This window comes from Pseudorca crassidens, chromosome 8 (assembly GCF_039906515.1).
Source record: "Pseudorca crassidens isolate mPseCra1 chromosome 8, mPseCra1.hap1, whole genome shotgun sequence".
Lineage (NCBI taxonomy): Eukaryota > Metazoa > Chordata > Mammalia > Artiodactyla > Delphinidae > Pseudorca > Pseudorca crassidens.
In genome coordinates this window covers 17842655-17870310 of record NC_090303.1, presented here as the reverse complement: position 1 = coordinate 17870310, position 27656 = coordinate 17842655, and the positions used below count along the sequence as shown (strand labels likewise).

The 27656-nt window shown below is 35.3% G+C and overlaps 1 protein-coding gene across 1 annotated transcript in view; it reads right to left on the bottom strand.

Annotated features, from left to right (window-relative positions):
- The window catches only part of COG5 (component of oligomeric golgi complex 5), a 283180-nt gene that overhangs the window by 137337 nt on the left and 118187 nt on the right, over positions 1-27656 (bottom strand). The window contains exon 7 of the mRNA XM_067745932.1: positions 14368-14498. Coding sequence (XP_067602033.1) covers positions 14368-14498 — 131 coding nt within the window. The remainder of the gene's footprint in view (positions 1-14367; positions 14499-27656) is intronic.

Genomic DNA, 27656 nt, shown 5'->3' with positions numbered 1-27656 from the left:
AGTTTAATGGTTTTAATTCAGCGACAAATAGTTAATCAATTCCTTGCCTCACTCACCTGGCTCCCCATTCTCTGCTGCAAATCCCAACTTTAGCAGAGTTTAAATCAGTAAAATCATAAATTGCCCTTAACAGGATCCTCTTTCTCATCCCACAGGTAGTCCTTGCAAGTACAATGCAAACACTTCAATTCACTGCTCATCTTGGAACTGCCTGCTTTGTGGGCCTATTCTCTCAGTGCTCCAGAATCAGCTCTAGGACTTCTCTGTTTCCTTACACCACCTACCCAACCGCCCATCTTTACAAAACCAGACCCACTCTCGGTACTTTGTGCCCTTGCGAGGTCTGCATTCATTGCCACGTCCCACCCTGATCTGTGGAAACAGTATACTACATGGAGATGCCTTCTCCCCTAGATAGTAATGCTTAAAATGGCCTTCATATCCATTAATTTTCTTTTGTCAACAGAACATAAGTAGAATAACTATTACAATGCTCATTTCACAGTTAGGTAACTAAGGTACCGAGAGGACAGGCCCATAGCTGGATACTAGCAGGCCAGTTTTAGGCCTCGGCCCCTTCACTCCCTATTCTATACTCTGCAACAGGTCATCCTGTCACCACTTGTCTCTAAATCTCCAGATATACCAGTTTTGCAAGTATTTGTAAGAGATCTCAAAACAAAATAACCACATTTGAAAAAGACCACACTTTCTAGAAAGAGATAAACTACTGAAAATGTAGCAATGTCTTCTAGACAATGTCTTCTCTTTAAATGAGAGTCAATATTCTAGGAGCAATTTTTCTACAAATTGTCATTGTGACCTTCAATAAATCACTTAACCATATATGAAATTTCCCAACTTCAGAAACTGTAATATAAAATGAGATGAAAGACCAGGTAATAGAGTAGATCTACTTCATAAGTAGATCAAGACAGATTTCTACGTCTTCAAAAACATTTCGGGAGATGGCACAACCATTTGCTTTTTAAACTAAAATTATTTCTTTTGCTTTGGAAACAAATATGGATGATGTCATTTTTTTCTTTCTTTTTCAACAACTCTGTAGCATACACGGGAGGAAAATAAAACCGCACAAGAGTACAGTGAGAAAAGAGGCACAGTTGTTTAGGATCCCTAAAAAGCTTGCCAAAACAGGAACACTGGGCTTCCCTGGTGGCACAGTGGTTGAGAGTCCGCCTGCTGATGCAGGGGATGCGGGTTCATGCCCCGGTCCGGGAAGATGCCACAAGCCGCGGAGCGGCTGGGCCCGTGAGCCATGGCCGCTGAGCCTGCGTGTCTGGAGCCTGTGCTCCGCAACGGGAGAGGCCACAACAGTGAGAGGCCCGCGTACCGCAAAAAAAAAAAAACAAAAACAGGAACACTGTAACCAAAGCAACAGCTGGCACTCAGCTAAAGGAACAGAGAGATAGCAAGACTGCTGTAAATATTGTGCCATAAAATAGCAAGCAATGTTCTCACGTTAACTAAGCTACAGTTAATAAGAGATGACCTCTGTGAGCATAAATACAGTATTAAATCAAAAGTCTGATAGGATTTTAAAAGCTTCATATAATTGAAATTAGAAATGGAAAAGGTGACAGAATTTGATTTAATTAGAAACAAAATGCAAAAATCACATAAATGTTCAAGACCAGGATGCCACTCTGCAAGGATCAAATAATCCTTGTATCACAAAGACTAATGATCACATTTTACATTTTCCCCTAATGAACTAATTCTTTAGCAGTTAAATTCTTTCTCTTTAGGTTTCATATATAAAAGAATACAATGAGCCAAGGGAAGGAAAAGGACAAATAAAAGAAGATAAAATTTCCTGCTGCTATTCTGCTATTTTGGTTATTCGGAGGTTTCAGGACTACAGTATTTCTTCAAGGTTTGATTAATAATCCATTTCATACTCAATTAAAATAAGACAAAAAATAAGTACCCCCAAAATCACATTAAAAGGGGGGAGTGATGGAGAAAGGTGGGGAGGGAGATGGAGATGGAAATGATCTACAAGTCCCCAACCCGGCTTCCCGAAAAACATAGAGGTTATAGTGAGAAAAATGCAAAGTCAGTTCAAGCAAAAATTCAAAGAACAGGTAACTTCCACTATATAGACAATCCTTACTGCTGGGGGGGAAAAATAAAAGCTTATTATTTTATTTTTTTATAGCACAGAAAGGATACAGATCTAAGAATTTTTAACACAAAGAAGATAATTCTTTAAACCACTACCTCCGAAGACTACGTATTTAATAAAATTAGGCTAGCTTTCAGGTAAATTTAAGACAATAAAAAACATAGCACCTTGGGCTTCCCTGGTGGCGCAGTGGTTGAGAGTCCACCTGCCCATGCAGGGAACACGGGTTCGTGCCCCGGTCCGGGAAGATCCCACATGCCACGGAGCGGCTAGGCCCGTGAGCCATGGCCGCTGAGCCTGCGCGTCTGGAGCCTGTGCTCCAAAACGGGAGAGGCCACAACAGTGAGAGGCCCGCATACGGCAAAAAAAAAAAAAAAAAAGCATAGCACCTTAATCATGCACAATAACTGAGGAATTCTAAGATCCAAATATTTTATTTCTCCAGAATAGTGTTAATAAATTCACAACATCTTATACATAACAAGTATATCATAGGCCAAAATATTTAAGGCAGTTTATAGTAACTGTGTGCCCTAACATGATACATACACGGGACACTTTTTTTGAATCTATGACATGTCTAAAACACTGAAGGCTTAATGGAGCCCCATGGGAGATTACAAGTACTGAAGGAAGAGAGAATCGCATTAAATAACGTAATTTAAAGGCAAGAATTATATTAGCTACCTCGGTTGTGATCCAGAGCTTACCAGTGGCTTTTCTGATTCAATAGCATGGAGCCCACTAATGCTTGATATGTACTTCTCAGCTAACCTAATAAGATTATATCAGAACCTGTTAACAATCAGCAGTCAACAGTGCAAAACCCAAATGAAATTAAGAAACTAAGAAGAACATTTAATAGCGCAGTATGATCTTATCAACCAAAAATCACCTTTATTCTAGCCCTTTTTGAAAAGCAGCAGAAAAAAAGAAGAGCTATAAAAAGGCACGGGGAAAATGAGAGGAAAAAGAAAAAGAAGGAGACAAAAGAATGAAAGTGAACATGTATTGGAAGAGGAAGGTTCTACAAAAAAAAGAAGTAATAACACAAAGAGCCTAAAAAATGGAGAAGGTAAAGAGATGATCAATATACAGAAAAAGGTTCTTTTAACTTCCAAATTCTTTATAAAATGAACCTGGAGAGCATAGTCTATATGAATCTACAGTTTGGCATTAAGTAAAAGTTTTTAAATGATGCCAATACTTAGAATAATATGCCCATCCTATAAGGTAATAGCAGATAATATTTCAAGGACACTAAAAATGTGTTTAATAATAAAATGAATTTTATAGGAAAATAAAAGTAATCATGAGACATGAATGTTTCAAGCACCCAAATCTCACTCTGTCAATATAAATTTTTAACTTAAATGTATATATGTGGCTTACTTTTTTTTTTTTTTTGCGGTACGCAGGCCTCTCACTGTTGTGGCCTCTCCCGTTACGGAGCACAGGTTCCGGACGCGCAGGCTCAGCGGCCATGGCTCACGGGCCCAGCCACTCCGTGGCATGTGGGATCCCCCTGGACTGGGGCACGAACCCGCATCCCCTGCCTCGGCAGGCGGACTCTCAACCATTACGCCACCAGGGAAGCCCATAGCTTACTTTTAAATAAAGCAATATAATAATTCTAGTCATTCTGTGCTTTACCAAAGATATTTATGGCAGGCATTATTAGGTATTCCCTAAAATTCATTCCCTCCTTCTTTCTTATTACTAAAATCCTAATTTTCTCCAGGGGTGGCAGTGTGCACTGCAACAGGCAATAGTTCTTGAGTAGCTTAAGCCAATGTTTACAGTTCTGTTCCTCTTTCCAGATACTTGCTTTCATAGTCCTCCTGACAGTTGGGGTTACCATGAGACCCATATCTGGTCAATGAGACATAAGGATAGGTCCACTGGAGCAATATTGAAAAAGGATTTTGTAATGCTGCCTTTTGGCTGGCAGCTGGCACTGCCCCATCTCCACTCCGTGAACATGGATTAATGTCTGCAGTGTGACAGCTATCTTGTGACCATGACGTGACAAGCAAGGGGACACTAAGGAAGGCAGAATGGAAAGAAAGACCTGCATGCTTGTGAAGTAGGCTGAAACAATATTAGCACCACCCACATCCAGACAAATCCCTATCTATTTAAGCCACTGTTGGTCTAGCTTGTTGTTATAGCACTAGCAGTCGCATCCAGCACCAAACTGATTAAAACACAATATATAAAAATACATGAGCGGGTTTCCCTGGTGGCGCAGTGGTTGAGAGTCCGCCTGCCGATGCAAGGGACACAGGTTCGTGCCCCGGTCTGGGAAGATCCCACATGCCGCGGAGCAGCTAGGCCCGTGAGCCATGGCCACTGAGCCTGCGCGTCTGGCGCCCGTGCTCCGCAACGGGAGAGGCCACAACAGTGAGAGGCCTATGTACTGCAAAAAAAAAAAAAAAAATACATGAGGGACTTCCCTGGTGGTCCAATGATTAAGACTTTGCCTTCCAATGCAGGGGGTGTGGGTTCGATCCCTGGTGGGGGAGCTAAGATCCCACATGCCTCGCAGCCAAAAAACCAAAACATAAAACAAAAGCAATATTGTAACAAATTCAGTAAAGACTTTAAAAATGGTCCACATCCAAAAAAAAAAAAAATTCTAAAAATAAAAGAACGGAAACATGAATCTATAACAATACTTTAAAAAAGAAAAACAAAGGAGAACAAAAGTATGCCTCATTTGCTACCTTGGGTAGTGACTTATATAAACTCATTACTCTGTAAATTGGTAATAAAAAATGCAAAATTTAAACATTTATCCATCATTTTAAAAAGGAACTGCAGTTCAGGGTAACCAAATATCCTTAATTAATGAGTGAAAATTCTTCTTAACATAAGAATCACGGCTAGCAAATATAAACTAATAAGAAAAATAGAAAATGACTTTTTCACAATCTCTGTTGAAAAAAATAAAAAGATTTAGGCAAAAATCATCAACAGACATTAAAACCATTAGGAGAAAAACTGACAGAGAATTAATTATTCTCAAGGTGCCAAAATATATGCAAATTCACAATGAAGTAATTCAGTGAAGGAAAAAAATAATCTTTTTCAACAAAAGGTGCTCGAACAACTGAATATGTCTATGAGGAAAAAATGAACCTTACACTGTACATAAAAATTAAACTTAAAACATAAAATTATAAACTTCTAAAGGAAAACATAGGAGGAAATCTTTCCAACTTTAGGGTAGGCAAAAATTTCTTATATAACATGCATATGAAAACATGGATAAACCGGCCTTTAGCAAAACTAAAAAATTTTGCTCTTCGTAAAAGATGATGTCTTTTGAAAAAAATTAATAAAGTTAATAAAAGCCTAGCAGGACTGATCAAGAAACAAGAAACAGCAACAAAGATACATTGTACAGAACAGGGAAATATAGCCATTATTTTGCAATACATTTAAATAGAGTATAATCTATAAAAATATTGAATCACTGTGTTGCATGCCTGAAACCAATATATTATAAATCAACTATACTTCAATTTTTAAAAAATTTTTAAAAAGAAACAAGAAACGATCCAAAATATAAAAATAAAAGACAATTTCAAGGGGGAAAACAAGGCAGCATTATTCCTAATAGCCAAAAACTGTAACCAACTGAATGTCCATCAACCTATCAAGACATAAACAAAGTGAGTAGATCCATAGGCTGGAACATTACTCAGCAGTAAAAAGGACTATCTGTACTTGCAACAACACAGATGAACCTAAATAAAATACTGTGCTAAATGAAAGAAGCTAAATATGTAAGATTACCTACTGCACGGTTCCATTTATATGACACTTTTAGAAAACAGCAACTCTATAGACAGAAAGCAAATCAGTGATTGCCTGGGTTTGGGGGTGGGAGGAAGAACTGACTGCAAACAGGAAGGAGGGAAATGTTTTGTGGTGATAGCAGTTAAAAAAAAATCTGGGTTGTGAGATGGTTGCACAAATGTATAAATTTAGTAAACTCATCAAACTATATGCTTAAATGCACAAATGTAAATTACACCTCAATAGCAATGCTAAAAGAAAAAAAGGCAAGCCATAGGATGGGAGGAAATATTTACAATTCACACTAATAACAAAAGACTGGTACCCAGAATACATTAAGAATTCTTACAAATCAATAAGAAGACAATAAAGTCTTTAAATGTTAGGCAAAGACCTTTCACTATTAGGCATTTGAAAAGTTGGTCACATAAGCAATCAAGAAAAGGCAAATTAAAACTACACTGAGAATCTACTATATCCCCATTAAAACGGCTAAAATTTAAAAGACTGACAACATCAAATTTTGGTGAGGATCTAGAGGAACAAAAATTCTAATCTACTGATATGGGAATGTGAAATGACAGAACCACTTTGGAACTAGCAGACTCTATAAAAAGTAAACATATTATTCTTTGCAAAAACCCAACCATTCTTTGCCTTAGGTATTTATTCAAGAAAAAGGAAACATGCTGAGACAAAGCCATGTATCTGCTCATAGCAGCTTTGTCTGCAGTATCCCTAAACTGGAAATAACCCAAATGCCTGTCAACAAGTGAATAGATAAATGTACTTCAATATAATGTAATGCTAACTACCAAAAAAAATATGACCAAACTACCAATATACAGAACATGAATCAATCTCAAAATAACTATGTTGAATGGATAGAGCCACACACAAGAAAGAACACACTGTATGACTCCAATTATATAAAAGTATGGACAATGCAAATTAATCCATAGTGATGCAAAGTGGTTGCCTGGTTCTTCATTTTTTTCCAAACTACAAAATAAAAATTTTAGTATTTACTACTCTAATAAAAAGCCAACATAAGATTATCTAAATTGAGTAAAATAAAATAGAGTTAACCAAGTACAAAAGTTCTGAATTTCTGAGAAACGGAAAACAACTTACACATAGATTAAAGAGTGATTACCAAATTTTAACCAAAGAGTAGTGACAGAATTCTATATGACATACAATGGAAATTCAGTCAGTTGATGAAAAAATTTTTCACAGTTCAGTGACCTGAAAAACTATGGAAAGCAATAACACCAAAAGACCTTAAGGCTGAAAGCAGACAGTTAATTAGATGTGAATCTACACTGCAAGATAGCAATAAAATAACGAAGCAACCAATGTTACTGTGGATTGTTCATGAAAGAGACTATGTCAAAGAAAAAGAAAATAACATGACTGGGGCTTCTCTGGTGGCACAGTGGTTAAGAATCCGCCTGCCAATGCAGGGGACGCGGGTTTGAGCCCTAGTCCGGGAAGATCTCACATGCCGTGGAGCAACTAAGCCCATGTGCCACAACTACTAAGCCACGCTCTAGAGCCCGCGAGCCACAACTACTGAGCCCACAAGCCACAACTACTGAGCCCACGAGCCACAACTACTAAGCCCGTGTGCCACAACTACTGAAGCCCACGTGCCTAGAGCCCATGCTCTGCAACAAGAGAAGCCACCGTAATGAGAAGCCCGTGCACTGCAACGAAGAGTAGCCCCCGCTTGCCACAAGTAGAGAAAGCCTGCGCGCAGCAACGAAGACCCAACATAGCCAAAAATAAAATAAATTAATTTTAAAAAGAGGAAAGAAAATAACATGACTGTATAATATAGAAACAAGAAAAATATTACCACTTTACATTTGGCATAAAACAAAAACACAGAGAAACACCATATGATAATTAAAATATTGCAAAAGAGGAGATGGTGCTGGGAGGAAGAAAAGATGGAAGGAAGGAAAATGGTAAAGCGCCCACCATGAAGAAAATACAACCATTTAAAGCACACATTTAATGTCCTTAAAGGGCAAGATAGCAAATATTTTAGGCTTTGGCGGCCACATAGTATACATATGGTCTCTGCTGTATACTGCTCTTTCGATTTTTTTCCCCCAACCATATAAAAATGTAAAAACAATTAGTACTTGAGCCATACAGAAACAGTCCACAGACTGTACTTTTGCCAATCCTTGATTTAGAATGTTAAATAACAGTTCAAATTAATTCCCACTCAAAAAAATATTAAAAAAATAGTAAGCACATGCTAAACAAGACTAATTAAGCTTTAGGGAAAACATTTAGATGATCAGTTTAAAATCTAAGGAAAGCTAACAGTGATAAGAGCAAACAGATGAGGGGCAGGTGGCAAATTATCCACTGAGGCTGGTAAAATAAAGACAACACATGAAACCTTTAGATCTGTGGAACTTGAAGAGCTCTTACTATAATCACCCTTTACATATTTTTTAATTGAGGTATAATTTACATACAACATTATATTAGTTTCAGGTATATAACATAATGATTTGATATTTGTATATATTTTAAAATGACTACCACAATAAGTCTAGTTAACATCTTTCACCACACATTGCTACAAAAATGTTTTTTCTTGTGGTGAGCACATTTAAGATCTATTCTCTTAGCAACTTTCAAACATACAACACAGTACTATTAACTATAGTTGCCATGCTGTACATTATATCCTCATGACTTATTTATTTTATAACTAGAAGTTTGTATCTTTTGGCCCCCTTCACCCATCTCACCCATCCCCTGAAAGTATTTATTGCGTGTCAGGAAAAATGCTTCGTACAAGAGTTGAAAAATTACTGGAACTTTATATTTAGTAAATGCAAAAACACTGGGAACAAATATACAAAAGGAGTTTCTGTAGATTCAAATGATGAGATCTATTGTAGAATTCATGAGACCAGCCAGGAAAACTAGCAGCTAACAATAGGAAAGCTAGACCTCTTAAAGCAGATATTCAGCTTGACAAATCAACTGATATTGAGTCTACTATTGGTGTTTGTTGGGCACACAGAGAAGAAAAGGATCACAAAAGACTTGCTGCATGCTGAACTCTACCATAACTAATCAACAGAGTCAACTTAGCCAGGAAGTCCCTTTTGAAGTTTGAGAAAATGCTTAACTTCCATAAATCTTCAACACAACACATTTGAATTGGTACCCTCTCTGTGCTAAAAACAATTCAGAATTTTTAACTACAAAAGTAAAAAGGGTTCATAACATCATAATCACTTCCTGTATGCTATGTAGACATTTATTTAGTGAACTTCAATTCTACTTTGTCATCTTAGAGAGACTCTGTCTAGATCATGCTATCATGGTACTTTTAGCTGACAACTGATAAGCACCTGTACTCTGTGTGGACCTGACAGAGGAGGCTTTCTGACTTAGGGAAAAGGCAGGTTCGTGGATGTTTGCCTCCCAGTACTGACAACAATTACAAAAGGGGAAATTACAGTCCAGCACAGAGCTGAAAGACCCTCTTCCTTGACTTTTAAAGACATATAAGCACATCATCTTCCTCCATCCTGGAACCTCCAGAAAGCCCAGCACTTGTTTATTGGAAAAGCTTATAATTCACAAGTTAAAGCCATCTTTCTAATTAAAATGTAATCATTTCACTGTGGGGGCCTGGTATCTATGGTGATGCAGGAACTCATCCAGATCAAAATCTCTGTCACCTATTTTTGAAAGCTAGTTACAGCTTGAGGTAATGGAGTCTGTTGTGATCTTGAAAATACTGTAAGGTTCTCTCTTTCTTTGTCTGGCTTCTTTCAATGAAAGATTCTCAGGATCAGCAAAAAAGAGAAATAGGAATCAAGGAAGAGCTGCAGATGGTCCCAATGTTTGGGACAAACACTGCCTGTCGAATTGACGAATGTTTTTCTAATGTGATGATAATGGTATGCTTCACCAGAAGATGAACTCTGGGTCATCAATCCTTCCAAACATTGTGTAAAGAAAGTAGCAGTGGTATCACTACAAACCTTTTCCATATAAACTTAATAAGGCTTTGTGAAGTCAGAAGTTTACTTATAATTTTCTACTGTAAGAAGAAAAAACAGTTCCTTAGTATCTAAATAATTATTTAGTTTATGTCTTCCAAGACATAAATTTTGTAAAACTGTAGTGGAGACTTTGTAAGGCTACAAAAGCTATTAAAACCTACAAATGAATACAGCACATTTAAGCAATTAACTAGGGAAAAAACAGTAATGATCAAAAACAAGTTATCTGCATTTATTTAAAAATTTTTGGTTTTGGAAAAAGAATGCTACAAAAAGAAATTACACTCATTTTCTTTTAGTAAATTTAAGTTTTACAATTAATTGATATTGAAAATGACGGTCCCAACTATATACTCAGTAAAAGAAGATCACTAATATTTTTGAGAAACCAAATTAATGTCAGAAGTTGATTACTAAATTCAAGTAAGGACATGTTAATTTTTCAAAAGTTCCTTGTGTACTGAACATCTCTATTCAGGTTATGAGCCTATAAACTATGAAACTGTGTAATATTTCATGAATGCAATATTACTTCAAAATTAAAATGCTACTGTTTTAGTCTATATATATAATAAATATTAACAATATATTTAACTATTTCAATTATTTCTTATAAATGGGAGAATATATTTCGAGAAGCAAATAGATATAAGCTGCAGCATCTGTTTTAATGGGAAGTGGAAAGAGTATTCCAGGCATAAAAAGAACATGAAAGCCCTAAAGGAGGAAGGAAAATGGGCATGTGAAAAACTAAAAGAAAGCTTGTGAGACTGAGAAATAGAGAACACAGGGGAGAGTGGCATAAAAGGTGTATATTTACATGTTGATGAGAAGAAACAAAGTAAAAGACACAGGATGAAGATATGAGAGACAGAAATATAAACAAGATAAGAAAACGGGATCCAGCGTACAGGTGATGTGAGAGGCACCTCTGTGAAGCAGAAATTAAGGGCATCCGCCTTAGTTGGTATGTGGGGTGAGAGGGTAAGGTTAGTGGAAAGTGGAGAGTCTAAAACAGTCATTTCAGAGAATGGAAAAAAGAAAGATGGCCAGAGAAACATAAAAATTTTGAGGAACTGGTTAAGATTAGTCATCACATGGAAGCTTCCCAAAGAAATTTTAACACTTTAAAAATTCCTTTCTCAATATAAATTGCTTCACAAATTGTCAAATGATTTAAAATGTAATTATTTAACAAAATTAGAATAAACTGCTTGGTTCTATTGAAGAAAGGGGGGTAGCAAGCACTCCAGACCATGACTCTACTGCTTGCTAGCTGAGTAATCTACAGCTAATTTCTTAACCTTTCCAGGCCTTTGTTTCCTTAACTATAAAAAGTGGATAATTATATCTTCCTCACATATTTGTCACTGTGACTGAGATAACAAATGTAAAGTGACTAACACAAAATCCTGGCAGAGAGGAGGCATTCAGTAAAGGTTAGTTTCATCCTTAATTCCCAAACTGCCTGCTGACACAGCTGGATGACACCTCTGACTTGTTGCTTTCTAAGAGGAAAAGGAAAGAGGCTCCAAAACACAGGCTCTTTCCACTAAAACATCCTGCTTCCCAAGAACATTATCTCAGGGACATCATTACTGATAAGGGTTTAATCTCCTCAGCTCTGCAAAGACAGAAACCTGACTTTGTGAAAATAACGCAGAGTACCCAGGTCTGAGGGAGACAGACACACATGACTAAATTCAGAAATAAATGATGTTATAAACACGAATATCAATTTACACATGATAAATATTGTTAAAATTGTGAAGTGAACCAGAATGTTAATGTTGGCAAATCTCCCTTTTGGAAAATTATGGAGGAAGCCAAATTATACTCAGAAGGTTACGTTATACCTATGGAATTTAACGAGACTAAGGAATTGGAAAATATTAATGGCTAATGTCAACAAACTATGATAATATATGCAGCCTTACAGAGACAATATTCCCATCCACTGAGCAGAATCTACTTTACTCTAAACCAGCCTGAAACATACAACAAAATTAAAGCTCCCTGGTTCTACGCAGACCATTTCACACTTACCCATGTAGACACACAATATTTTAGATTTTTTTCTTCTTTACCTTTCTAACAATTTCATAGATTACATACAGGCCACTGGCTAAACAACAACAGTCACCAACTTAAATAATCTTTTGACTAACTTTAGAGTCTGAAAATATAACAACACTATCAATATTTAGGGAATATTCGTTCCTTAAAAGTTTAACAGTTTAATTTCACTATGAGTTAAAAACTGAAGCAAAGTCATATTTGACAACTATTAAAATGTACACATGGGACTTCCCTGGTGGCGCAGTGGTTAAGAATCTGCCTGCCAATGCAGGGGACACAAGTTCCATCCCTGATCTGGGAAGATCCCACCTGCCGCGGAGCACCTAAGCCTGTGCGCCACAACTACTGAGCACGCGTGCCACAACTACTGAAACCCGCGCACCGAGAGCCCGTGCTCCGCAAAAAGAGAAGCCACTGCAATGAGAAGCCCGCACACCACAACGAAGAGCAGCCCCCACTCGCCGCACTAGAGAAAGCCTGCGCGCAGCAGCGAAGACCCAACACAGCCAAATAAAATAAAATAAATAAATTTATATTAAAAAAATGTACACAAAATAGCAACATACCTAAAATAAGTTTGCTTAGGCACAACTATCCTAGAAAATATTTTCCCACTTTAAATATATGAGAATACAATAAAAAATAAGCCTTTAAAAGTAACCACTTCTTTGTGTTAAAATCCCCCATCTCTATTAAAAATAGTATTTTAGTTCTACAAACTGTGATATTGTCTCCTTTCTGCCATTATTAGTTTTCATTTCCATGACTCTAAAATACAGTAAATTATTAAGAATTGCATAAATTAAAGATATATGCATACATATACATACATACATAGCAATAAAAACTTCACAGGTAAAAAAATACTAAACAGTATTTATAAAGTTTTAAATCTCTAATGTAGTGATAATAGGAACATTAGACAAATACAAAAATCTTGTGATGCTGCACTTTCTGAAATGTTACTTGTTTCCTTTCCTGCAACTAAATGAGCTGGGCTAAAGCCATTTTCTATAGAAATATTCATGTTAATTCAAAATTGACTTGGAATTCCTTAAATATTTCTTTGAGAATAAAATTTCCTCTATTATTTGATGTAGACAAGTATCTTATTTTTAAACAGTATAAGCATTTTATCTTCACAGTGAGACTGCGAGTTAAAACATGATTGGCAGCAGATAAAACTAAACTCTAGCATTAGAATAAAAGCTACCTTTGGGAAAGAAAGAGAGAGGAGTGATTGTGAGAGGGAGTGAAGAGACTCCAGGAATGCTGGTAACGTCCTATTTCTTGACCTGGGTTTTAATTTCACAGGTGTGTTCACACTGCGATATTTCATTCTACGTGTATGTCTATAATTTGTTCACTTTTCATTATATATATGATAATCAACTTTAAAAATTCATTCAAAACAGTAACTGACATTCAGTTATTTTTAATTACAACAGTTAAGAACTGGAAGTCAAATAAATACCTTCCTGATTCAGAGACTACTTAAAGAACTGAATATTTATAAAACTGTTTTTGTCCAATACAAATGCACAAAATGAAATTCCTGGTTTAAAGAATATGAATTTTAAAATGGATACTAATAATGGTATTTGGGTCCAGTACAAATGGAGAAAATATCTGGGTGCAATACAAATGTAGAAAAACTGAGATTTATATCTAATTTGTTGATTCTACTACATCAACACCTCTAGGTTTCTTGTAATTCAGAAAATTAAGCATCAGGAAAATGATATCTTAGGAGAAATCTCGAGTCAATTTCTAAAAAAAAAATTCTGGCACAGTGATTATTCAGGGTGCAAGGTTCTGGGGTTAGAGTACTTAATGTTTGCCAGACTACATCATTTATTGGATGTGTGATCTTCGACCAATTATTTAAGCTCTCAGTTTCCCCATTTGTAAAATGGAAATAGCAGTAATACCATCCTTACTGGGTTGCTGAAAAGCTTAAATGAGTACCAGTGACTTGGACAAAGGAAGCCTACGCAACATCTGTTAACTATCTATCTACATATACACATTATATTAAAATATATTTCATATTATATACATTTTACATTAGAAATCTTAGAATCCATTTTCAGTAGAATTAAGTAAATATATATTTAAAAAATTTTCCTTGTACTTATTTTATGCCCTACTCTCCAATTCAAATTGTAGACATAGTTCTTCAGTGATAAAATAAGGATATACATTACTTTTTTCAACACAAAATCAAATGTTCATCTGTATTATGACACATTTTTCACATTAAAAAAGTGACATTATTTGTATTACCTGAGTCTCCACACCCTGCTCCAGGAGGCGCTTAGCTTGATTTTCCACTTCAAGTCGAGCTCTCGCAACAAAAAGTAGATCATTTTCTATTACTTCTATTCCAGCAAGATCTATTCCTTGAGAAAGATAATCTATTTAAAAAAATACACACATTTAAATATTTCAATATTGAATAAATATCAAGGTATCAAAACATCATGTCTAACTTCTTTGAAATATTATAGAATTGCTGTTGAACACTATTCCCTTTCAAAATCTGTATTTTAAAAAACATTGTTACCCAAACATTTTCTACTTAATAAGTAACTTTACTCTGGAGCAAAAAGTTCCAAACATTACAGAGTTGGTAAAGCAAGAGTAGAATTATGATTATTATAAATTCAAAGTAATGTCAACAAGTTACCAAAAAAATGTGCCAAATTTAATATAAATAAAGATCCTGATGATCTTAGAAATTTCTCAAGTTGCAGGACAGTTTTAAAAATTATTCTATAATAAAAAAACTTTTGAAACAAATGTCCACCACTTGGACAATGATAAGTTAATTATGAAAAAACTTTAGCACGCTACCACTTTACATGATCACACAATAGACCTAATTTACTTACTTCCATTGAAGGATTTTCATGATATGACTGAATGAAAAAAATTACACAAAGAACTTAACTCCATTTATATAATTACATATAAAATATGATTATATACTATATAATTCTATAAACTTTATTTTCTATAAGTAGAATTATAGAATTTAGTTTACAGAATTATAACTCTATTCATAGAATTATACATATTCTACTTAGAGAATTATATACACAGAGCAAGAAGTGTGAAAAGGTATCCACCAAGAAGTTAACAACAGTTGTCTCTGCACATTTAGATTTTGAGAAATGTATTTAATGGCTTAATCTTAGACATATCTGAGATAACTAAAATGCTACAAATGAAGGTCAAGGTTTCATTATCCATCTTAGACACAGTTCTAAAAAACGTATTTTCTATTTTAACAAGAAAAATTGTTTCTAAAAAACAAAAATGATTTAGATAGAAGATGACTGTTTTCCAGTTACTCAACAGAATATCAAGTGTGTTTTTCACTATATTCTCTAATTAGAATTTTTAAATTTTAAGTCTTAAAATATATCCCTAGCACTTACATATTGTCATATTTTTCTTCAGCTGGGTCACAACGCACTGCCTAGGTGAAACTACATTAAAGCATCCAGTACAATGCTAACTAACCACTTAGCACTCAAATATCTGCTGATTGCACACAGTATAGTTAGTTCTACACTAGAGGACAGAAGGAAACAATGTAAAGGGCATCTAATAGTGGTTATTGCCAACTGTCCTTCAACCATAAGCATTTTTAAATGTGTCTATCTAAAGGGACTTACAGCTTTCTACAGTGGGAAGAGTACTGAAAATGCCTTTAAATCATTTGAGTTTACATTCAGCCTCATAATTTACTCACTAGGTGATCATAATCATGTGATATACCCTGAGTCTCAATTTTTTTCATCTGTAAAATGACAATAATTTATAATTCACACCCTACATAACTCTTATCATCAGAATCAAAATAAATTCATGAATACCAAAGTACTTTATACACCAATCTATCATGTAAATGTAGGGTGGATTATAATCCAGAGAAAATCTTTTTAATCTGATTTTTAAATTTTACTTTTCAGAAAATTTTGAGAAAATTATGTTTAACCTAAGTTGTGGTAATGATCAAGACCTAAACTGACATTTCTCTGAAGACATACACATGGCCAACAGGCACATGAAAAGATGTTCAACACCACTAATTATTAAAGAAATGCAAATCAGCAACACAATGAGGTATCACCTCACACTAGTCAGAATAGCTATCATCAAAAAGTCTACAAATATTAAAGGCTGGAGACGGTGTGGACAAAAGGGAACCCTCCTACACTGTTGGTGGGAATGTAAACTGGTGCAGCCACTATGAAGAACCGTATGGATATTACTTAAAAAGCTAAAAACAGACTCACTATATGACCCAGCAATTCTACTCCGGGCACATATCCAGAAAAAACTCTAATTCAAAAAGATAGATGCACCCCAATGTTCAGAGAAGCACTATTTACAATAGCCAAGACATGGAAGCAACCTAAACGTCCGTCAACAGATGAATGGATAAAGAAGATGTGGTATATATAAACAATTTCAGCCATAAAAAAGAAATAATGCCATTTGCAGTAACATGGATGGACCTAGAGATTATCATACTAAGTGAAGTAAGTCACACAGAGAAAGACAAATATCACATGGTATCACTTATATGTGGAATCTAAAAAAAAGATACAAATGAACTTACTTCCAAAACAAAAATAGACTCACAGACATAGAAAACAAACTTATGGTTACCAAAGGGAAAAGTGGGGGGATAAATTAGGAATTTGGGATTAACAGATACACACTACTGTATATAAAATAGATAAAAAGATGCTACCGTATAGTGCAGGAAACTACATTCAATATCTTGTAATAACCTATAATGGAAAAGAAACTGAAAAAGAATATATATGTATGTGTATAACTGAATCACTATGCTGTACACCTGAACCACTGTAAATCAACTATACTCCAATAAAATGTTTAATACAATTAAATTTAAAAATTAAAACAATTTTTCAAGAGGATGGGTAAGATAAACAAATTTTTTTTTTTTTTTTTTTTGGTCAAATGTACTCCATTTTGAAATTTAAGATACTAAAAAATACATTCTGATTTCCCCCACTTTCACTGTCCTGGTCTCAAATCACTAAAAGTTTAGAATAAACTTCTTACACTTTGCCCCAAGCAGTCACTTGATCTCAGTGATTGATTACTGCATTATTTCCTAGGATTGCCCTTTTTTTCCCCTTTAGTCTTCAAACTAAACCTCAATGGCATAAAAATTATTTATAACTAAAATACATGGGCTTCCCTGGTGGTGCAGTGGTTGAGAATCGCCTGCCAATGCAGCGGACATGGGTTCGAGCCCTGGTCCGGGAAGATCCCACATGCCGTGGAGCAACTAAGCCCGTGCGCCACAACTACTGAGCCCGCACTCTAGAGCCCACAAGCCACAGCTACTGAAGCCCGCACGCCTAGAGCCCGTGCTCCGCAACAAGAGAAGCCACCGCAATCAGAAGCCCGTGCACCGCAACGAAGAGTAGCCCCGGCTCGCCGCTACTAGAGAAAAGCCCGTGGGCAGCAACGAAGACCCAACGCAGCCAAAAATAAATAAATACACTTATTAAAAATAAAATAAATTAATTAATTTAATTAAATTTAAAAATTACATGCCAATCATTTTCATAGGCTTTCAATGTTCTAGTTGTTACTACACATGGCTACCAGAATAAACGTTCTCATCATATTCCTCTCCCATTCATGGAATCTACTGCTTCCTGTTGACTAATGTTACCTCCTTCCACAAATCCTCCTTTGTGATACAAATTCCCCTTAAGATTTCAAATTCCTCACTGCCTCTTCCTTTACTAGCATCCTCCTCTATTTAGAAAAAAAAACAAAAAGAAGAGTAATTATAGTGTGCTAAGTGACTCAGCTATGCATTTACTTTTCACAATAATGTTAGCACTACATTATTTATTGGGGATAAAAGAGATGAGGGAAGAGTACAGGTGTGAAGTTGGGATGGTGTTGGAAGTTGGAAAAAATGAAGGAGACTAAATCTTCATGCTTCAAAGTGGGAAGCCAAAGAAGTTAAAAATTACGAATTGGAAATACAGGCAGGTGATTTAGAGCTATGGAGCTAAATATCAAAAGAATCAGCAAAAATGGTGAAAATGGTGGCCTCTACGGAAAAGTAAACGGGGCAGAAAAAAGGGCAGGGACTTGCTATTTTTAAGAATAAACTTTGGATAACTACTTGAATATGTTATACATGCATACTTTCATAACAAATAAAACCAAATTAAAGAGTACATGGGAAGTCAAAATAATAATATAAAAATTAAAATAAGGTGGCTAACTAATAAAAAATTTGTATCCTCTAAATCAATGATTCTCTTTCTAAAATAAGTAATATTTAAAAAGAAGAAAAAAGTGAATATATTTGGAAAGATATTTTCTACAATGTTAATTGTAACAGTAAATACATACATACATACATATAAATATATGTATGTATATGTGTATGTTATGTATATGGTGTGTGTGTGTGTGTGTGTGTATATATATATATATAAAGAGAAACATTGTAAATGAGAAGAAAACACTTTGGAAATCAATTTGGATAATCTAATAAGATTTCATATGAATATCCCTATGACCAAAATATGCCACTCCTAGGCACATAACTCAGAGAAATTCTCATATTTGTATATTGGAAGACGTATACAAGAATGTTCATAAAAGCACTGTAAAAAACAAAACAAAGCTGTATATAACTGAAATGACCATCAACTGGAGAACAGATAAAAATATATTCCTTCAAAATACTACTACAGAAGAGTAAAAACAAACAATGACAAGTATACACATCAATAATGACGTCTCTCAATAACAATGTTAAGGAAGAACAAGTTTCAGAAGAATACACACAGCAAGAGGTAATTTATATTAAGACATGTATAATTAAACAATATATTATTTAGGGACACATATAAACAATAACAACCTTTAGAAAAGTTATAGAGATAGGTGATACCACACGCTTATAATATTCTAAAACTTAAACTTGGTAGGTAGTATTTGTAGTTTACACATGTTAAAAATGTTTCTGCATTTTTATATTTTTCCATTAAATATTAAATAAGTATGAACCAATGGCACAGATTATAGTATTATAAACAAGGACATTACAAGAGTTATAACTGTATTTCACGTGTTCAAAACAGAAAAGACTAAACATGTTAGTAAAGACATGGGTAATAAAGTAAGGCACAAATCGAACTTCTAGAGATAAGAAGTACAAACGCTAGATGGGATTAATGGCATATGAGCCACTGTAGGAAAAACAGCATACACTGTCTAATGAAAAAGAGTTTCATGCTAGGATTATTAACTGGTAACTGAATAAAGGCTTTTCTTTTCCTTTTGAAAATATCATGCTCGAGCTTCCCTGGTGGTACAGTGGTTGAGAGTCCGCCTGCCAATGCAGGGGACACGGGTTCGCGCCCCGGTCCGGGAAGATCCCACATGCCGCGGAGCGGCTGGGCCCGTGAGCCATGGCCGCTGAACCTGCGCGTCCGGAGCCTGTGCTCCGCAACGGGAGAGGCCACAACAGTGAGAGGCCTGCGTACCGCAAAAAATAAAAAATATATATATCATGCTCATTTTTGAAAATCAGAAAAATACTTCAAAGAAGGGAAATTATATAACCCACAACACAGAGGCAACAACTGCCAAGTGGATTATTGGAATACATGTGAATATGTCTCACAAATTTGTGAATCTTCAAATTCTCAAGTAGTTCCAAAACAGCATATATCCTCCCCCTAGATATTTATGTGAGAAAGAGCAGAAAAAGCAAAAATTGACATACAGGGACTGGGCAGCTGGCTACACTGAAGAAAGTGACTCCCTCCTACACACTGACTTTGCAAAGAGCACAATGCAGATAAGCGCCTCAGAGAAATCTCAAGCAACCTTCAGATATTCCTAAAATACTCAAAATCTTGTTTGTATCTACTATATTCCTTTAAATTCTTACCCTACTTTTTAAACTACCCACGAGTTATTTTGTTTATGTTTTTATCTGTAATTATACTTATTTACAATGTCTTCTTTATTAACAATGTTATAAGCATTCACCCATACTATGATAGTACTTATAAATATGTTTTTGACAGTATTTCATCAAATAAATGAACAAAAATTACTTAACCATCTGCCTAAATGGAATATTTATCATAAATACATATAAGAATTTTAAATACCTATAATTATTTCCTTGGGAAACAAAGCAGAATTACCAGATCAAAGTAACAATTTTAAGCTTATTGATACAAATTATCAAACTACTTTTCAAAATGACTATACTACTTTAAACATTTTCCTAATAATCTATGGGAGTTACTTAACCATGGATAGCACTGGATGTTATTCCTGTATTGAATATTTTATACACTGCTAGAAGTATGTTCTTATTGAGGGTCTGACATGAATTTTTAAATGATGAGGCTGAATAACTTTTACTATCTGTATCTCCTTTTGATAATCTCTACATCATTTTTACTCCCTATCATTTTTATATCACTTTATATTAATTATACGATAATATTCACTGTTTACCTATCATATTTGCTATGAGTATTTTCCCAGTCTGTTGGTTTGTTCATTTTTAGTTATTTATTTATACATTACTTCCTAAGGCCATTTCCAGAATACATTCATACAATTATGTTATCTAAAAGCTCCACATCTGATTTTTCTACACAGCCCTGATTATTTAGAAACTTCAGACTAAAGCCTGTCTTTTACAAAAGCAAACAGCAAAATGTAAGTCTGTGATTTATAAAGGGTTATCTGGCAAACTGATGAATAATAATCTGGAGAGCAAAGCTGTCATTGTAGAATCCATTCAACAAAAAGTTTACCTTAAATCAAAATAAATAATATTGTAAGATCAGGGCTTATCACAACGACTACATTTTAACTTGTTCTGCAACATCAATCTTCCTTGCCACCTTATCATATGTTTTATAAAAACACAGTTCCTAGACAATACTGAGCTCAATAACAAATGTAAATGAAGACAAAACAAACCACCACCACAAAACATCACCAAACAACATGGATGCCACAGGGTTACAATATTGATAAAATTAATTCACCCAATCAACGAGATCTAAGTGTCCAGTTACTGAAGGTATCATCATCACCATCATCATAAAAACAACACCATCATCATCACAGAATACTTATTTGTTATTTGTAACAAATGGCTAAGTCTAAGATAGGGTTATTTTAAATATTCCCCTCCCAGCTCATTAAAAAAAAAAAAAAAAAAAAAACTGTTTCACTAAAGAAACCTTAGAAAACACATAAAGTTACAGAAAAAGTAAAAGTCAAAAACCCCAAGAAAACTTCAATAATGACAACTACATATACATACTGATTTTCATTTTCTTATTCTAGGTGTAAAATGTTTGTTTATATTTGACATACTTTAATCATATTCAAGTAGATATCTTGAATCTGATGAGAAAACAGCCTATAGGAAAAAATATCTTCAAGAAAAATGTTTCTGTAAAATTGCAGTGCTTTCAATAATGTATAAAATAAATAAAAACATAATGAAATTATAAAGCAAACTTTTTAAAAAGTAATGTGGTATTTGCACAAAAGTAAAAATGACATAGAGAATCGAGAACAAAATAACGGGTTTAAAAGGGGTAAGGTTTTAATATATAATAACCAAAATATAACTAAACAAATAGGAAAAATTATTTTTAAAAAGCATCTCACAATATATAAAACCAATCATAGAAAAAAAATTTAAACAATATAAAATACTTATTCCCACTACAGGGGAAAATAATTCCTTAACCAAACAAACTATAAGACAAATTTCACAACTACTAATATATACATTTTCTAACGTCTTCTAATGAAAAAATAAAATCAGAAAAAGAATAAAAGTAATTTGAAGTAAATTAAACACTTAAAGGTATTACCATTAAAAACATATAAAGAATTTATAGTTATCAGTGGGTAACTAATCAAACGAACATTAAAAAAACAAGTTCATGTAAGAGAAAATTCAGGATTAAGTCAATGTCTGAAAATCTATTAAAGCTTTCTGATAATCTTTGAAATTTATCCTTACGTAAAATAATAGTACATGATTACTGGAGCACTTACAACATCAATAAAAATAGCATTTACTTAAAGTCAATTCTATTCAAGAAAACAGGTATATCCTTTCAAAGGCAGAATATCACAGAAAGAAGGCTGAGTTAGGAATGAGAATACCTGAACTTTATTCTACTCAATTCTATGACCTGAGAAAAATCACTTAACCTTTTTGAGATTCCATAAGTAAACAATAAAAAACCTGTGTTACAAATCACACAGGGTTGTATGGATCAAATGAGATAATATGTATGAAGAACGTTTTGTAAACCACCAAACGCATGTAAGTAGTTTCTTATTTTCATAAATGGGGTATTAGTTACTAACCCCCCCTTTTTTTTTAGTGGAGGGAGGAAGGGAAAAGGGCCTTGAAAAACATAATCTTTAGGAGTTCAGTATCACAAAAAAAAAAAAAAAACCCAAAAAACATAAAGGTAAAATTTGTACTTTTCTAACCAATCCTTAGTTGATACTACTGCTTAAACTATGCATAAAATAAGCCTCAGGCTTAAGTAAACTCCTTTGTGTGAAATCTTTATACTTCAAGTCCAAAGTCTCAGGGCTGAGCTTGTTCTTCAAAGCTTTGTGAAAATTTAGCATCAAAAGCCTTATTTTTTTTTCTGGCTCTCACTTTAGGGTGGGGAAAAACCTTACTATTAAAAAAGGGGATTAGTTTTCCTTTCCTAAGTCTTACTCTTTTTTCCAGCAAGCACAAAAAAATTGCCCAGGGCCATAGATAAATACAGAAAAAAAGAAGAAGACAGTGTATTTTCTATCTTTCCTTTGGGCACAGTTGGGTTTTGTGTTTTTTTCCCCCTTCCCTTGACTTTCTAACCATGGTGCTGTTGCTATGACATTATAATTTTAAAACATGGATTTATATAAAACCAACCTTTTTCCCCTCCAGGAAGATAATTCAGATGCTATATTTAGTGCCTACCTTCCAAACATTATCTAACCAGGAGTCAATACCCCTCCCTCAACAACTGAGAAGCACTAGATAAAATCAACAAGGAATAGAAAAAATGACCACCATAAAACAAGGGAAACTAGTTGACATCAACAGAGCACTCCACCCAACAAGAACAGAATATACATTCTGTTCAACTACACACGGAACATTAACCAAGACAGAGGATGTCCTAGGTCACAAAACAAACAACTTACATTTAAAAGAAATGAAATCATACAATTCAATTGATCATAATAGAATCAAACTAAGAATCAGCAATAGAAAAATACCTATAAATTTTCTAAACATTTCAAAATTAAACAACACATTTCCAGATAATCAGTGGATCACAAAAGATCTCAAAGGAAATTTTTTTAGAAATATTGAACTGAACGAAGATGAAAAAACAACATCGAAATCTGTGGGATTCAACCAAGGCGGGAGTTGGAAGAAATTTAATAACACTAGATGCATTCTTAGAAAAAGATGTGTTATTAGGGAAAAAAAAGGTCTCAATAATGCAAGCTATTGCCTCAAGAAAATAGAAAAAAAGCAAAATAAACCCAAAACAAGCTGAAGAAAGGGACTAAAAAAGATATCAGAAAATCAATGAAATTGAAAACAAAAATAACAGAAAACCAATCAAACCAAAAGTAGACTCTTTACAAGTATCAATAAAATTAATAAACCCCCAGAAAGACCAAGAAAGAAAAAGCATAGAAGACAAATTACCAATTACAGGAGTGAAAAACATGATACCACTACAGAACTCACAGCATTAGAAGTATAATGGAATACTTTGAATAGCTCTACAACTTAGAAGAAATTATCAGAACTCATACAAGATGACCTGAAAATATAACTATTAAAGAAACTGAATTTGTAATTCAAAACATTCTGAATTAGAAATCTACAAACCCAGATGGTCTCACTATCATGGAAAAAAGAAACAATCCAATACTACACAATGGAAGAAGGAACACTTCTCAAAACTAGATCAAAAAAAAAAGCTGCAAACATTCTCTCTCAAGAGTATAGACACAGAAATCCTCAAAATATTAGCAAATCTGATTACCTACTAAAAAAACAAAGATATTAGCAAACAAACAAAACTACAGAACCATCTCCCTTAAAAGCACAGATGCAAAAATCCTCACCAAATTTTAGCAAATAGGATCTAGTAATATATAAAAATAATAATACATCATGACCAAGAGGAGTTTCCTCTTAGAATACATGGAAGATAAACTTTGATAATTTAAATATGTTTATTATAAAAACTTAAAGTAACAAATAAACATAACACAAACAGCTTTATAGCTAATAAGCCAACAAATGAGGTAAACCGTAGTCATCAAAAACACTCCAAAAGAAAGCAGAAGAGAAAATGAGAAGCAATGAAAAGATGATACAAATGGAATAGCAAGATGGTAGCATTAAATATAATCACATCAATAATGCAATGAAATCTAAACTGCCTAAACATCCTAAATATGATGCAGAGATTATAAAACTGGATTAAAAAAAGGACTATAGATAGCCTATTAAAAAACTCATGAAAAACATGAAGACACAAATAAGTTAAAAGGGAAAAGACAGAAAAAGATATATAAAGCTGGATTATTATCAAAATGGTGGAATAGGAGGACGTGTAGCTCATCACGACCCCTACAAAAACATAGCAAAAATACTATACAGGTGGAACAATTCTCACAGACAACTAAGTGGAAACTGGCAAAAGAACTCCTATACCACCGAAGCTGCAAGAAAGATCTCCACGTAACTGGGTAGGACAGAAAAAGGCATAGGGCTGAGACTCCCACCCGTGAGAGGGATCTGAGAGGAAGAAAAGGTCCACACAGGCACTCACCCACCCTGGGGAGCAAGCAGGACAGGCCACAATCTGGGAATCAGAGTCCCAAGGTCCTGCACAGAGGAGGACAACCCCTCTTGGCTGCTGGGAGGTCCCTGGGACAGATGAAGGGCTGGAGATGCCTAGACTCTACTCACAAGGAGCACGCACATGATGGCTTGCCACGAGTCAGGACAGAGAGAGCCTTGCACTGGAGGCTGCTGCCTTGCCACACTCTCTAATCCGGACGAGGCAAACACCTCAGCCCTACCACACCACAGCTTGGTACAAGATCTCAGCCAACCGGGTCCTCGTCTAGCTACGCACAGACAGGTGGTGGGGCCGGGTCAGAGGGCCTGGGATGTGATCCAGGTGGGGCGGGTGGCGGCTACGGTCAATGCATGCTCAGGTGGGGCTGCAAACGTGCCATGGTTCATCTCCCACCAGAGTGAATGCTCCAGTCCCCACCACACTCCACATTGCAGCTTAGCACGGGATCTGGGGCAGATAGGTCTTGGGAGAAGACAGCCACCGAGGCAATCTAGATCTCTGGCAGCAGCACGGCCACCTCAATGCCTGCAGTCACAACGCCTGAAACCCCAGTCCCAGCCTAGAGAACTCTCCAGCCCTGCCCACTCCACACCAAAGACCTGAACTAGATCTGGGACGAATACAACAGGGGAAGGGATGCAAACGTGAGCTGCATGTGAACAGAGCCACAGACACCTACACAGGTGGTACTCAGACTCTCCGTGAGTGAAGGGGCTTTACTTGCTTCACTTGCTCCTTTGGAGCAGGACAGGCACTAAAGGGGAAAGGAACATGATCCAGCCTGATTCTCAGAGCTTCTACTCCAACAACTGGGAAGCAGATCCTGCATCTGACAGGATGGTGAGAGCCACAAAGCAGAGGGGACATCCCACTTCACAGGTTTTAGATCCCCTAACATCAACCACACCCCTTCCCTATCAAGGTGATAACAACCAGCACACCTTGAGGAAGGACATGACTGGTGTCTCTATCAAAACTAGCCCTCGCACCAAAGACACTGGACATACACGTCTACACAGAAAGCTCCCTCATAAAAACACCTCTTCAAGACCATGATAGATAACTGTTTCTCCTAAATTCACTGAGACAGAAAGTTAAAATGAAAAGGCAAAGGAACTACTCCCAATTAAAAGAGTAAGAGATATACCCTGAAAAAACAGATAATAAAACAGAGCTCACCAGTCTACCAGACCATGAGTTCAAAAAGGTGGTAATAAAAATGCTAACTGAATTAAGAAAGATTATCGACGGAAACGCAGATCACTGTAACAAGGAACTAGAAACTACAAAGATGAAACAATCAAAGATAGATAATTCAATTTCCAAGATAAAAAGCAATCTAGAAGTAATGAACAGCCAAATAAATGACATAAAAGAGCATAAGTGGGGAATTCCCTGGTGGTCCAGTGGTTAGGACACAGCACTTTCACTGCCATGGCCCTTGGGGTTCAATCCCTGGTTGGGGAAGTAAGATCCTACAAGCTACATGGTGCGGACAAAACAAACAAATAAACAAATAAATAAGTGATCTAACTGTAAGATAGAATAATGGAAATCACCCAGTCAGAATAGCAGACAGAAACACAAATGGAAAAAAAAAAAGAAAGCAATGTGTGAGATCTATGGGATGACATAAATGCCAAGCTATGCATAATAGGGGTTCCAGAAGAAGAAGGGAGGATCAAAAATGTATTTAAAGAAATTATGGCTGGAAACATCCCAACACTAAAGAAGGAAACAGATATCCAGGTACAGGAAGTGCAGAGGGTCCCAAACAAGATGAGTCAAAACAGACTCACAACAAGCTGTATCATAATTAAAATGGCAAAAGTAAAAAATAAAGAGGATTCTAAAGACAGCAAGAGAAAAAGAGTCCTTTACAAGGGAACCCCCCCATAAGGCTGTCAGCTGATTTCTCTGCAAAAACTTTGCAAGCGAGAAGACAGTGGCATGATATACTCAAAGTCCTGAAAGGGAAAAGCCTTCTACCTAGGATACTCTACCCAGCAAGATTATCTTTTCTTTTTTTTTTTTTTGCCATGCCATGCACAGCACACAAGATATTAGTTCCCTGACCAGGGATAGACCTCACGCTCCCTGCAGTGGAAACACAGAGTCTTAACCACTGGACCACTGGGGAAGTCCCAAGATTATCATTTAGAATAAAAGGAGAGACAAAGAATTTCTCAGACAAGCAAAAACTAAGAAAATTCAGCAATACTAAACCTACCCTAAAAGAAATACAAAAGCATCTTCTCTAAATAGAAAATAGACAAGAACCTATAGAAAAGGGAAAATCACAATAGGAAAAGGCAAATATAGTAAGGACTGAAAAATCACTTAAATAAGCCAGTACACAGTAAAAAAAAAAAAAACTGTAAAAGTGATTGTAACTACAATGAAAAGTAAAAGGATAAGCATGAAGACTTAAAAAAAGGACATAAAAGTCACAAAATTTGGGGGAGGGGAATATAAAAATGTAGGTCTTTTAGAATGTGTTTGAACTTGAATGACTATCAGTTTAAAGCAAACTGATTTAGTTACGGATCAACGTACTTGAACTCCATGGTAACAACAAATCAAAAACGTACAAAAGTA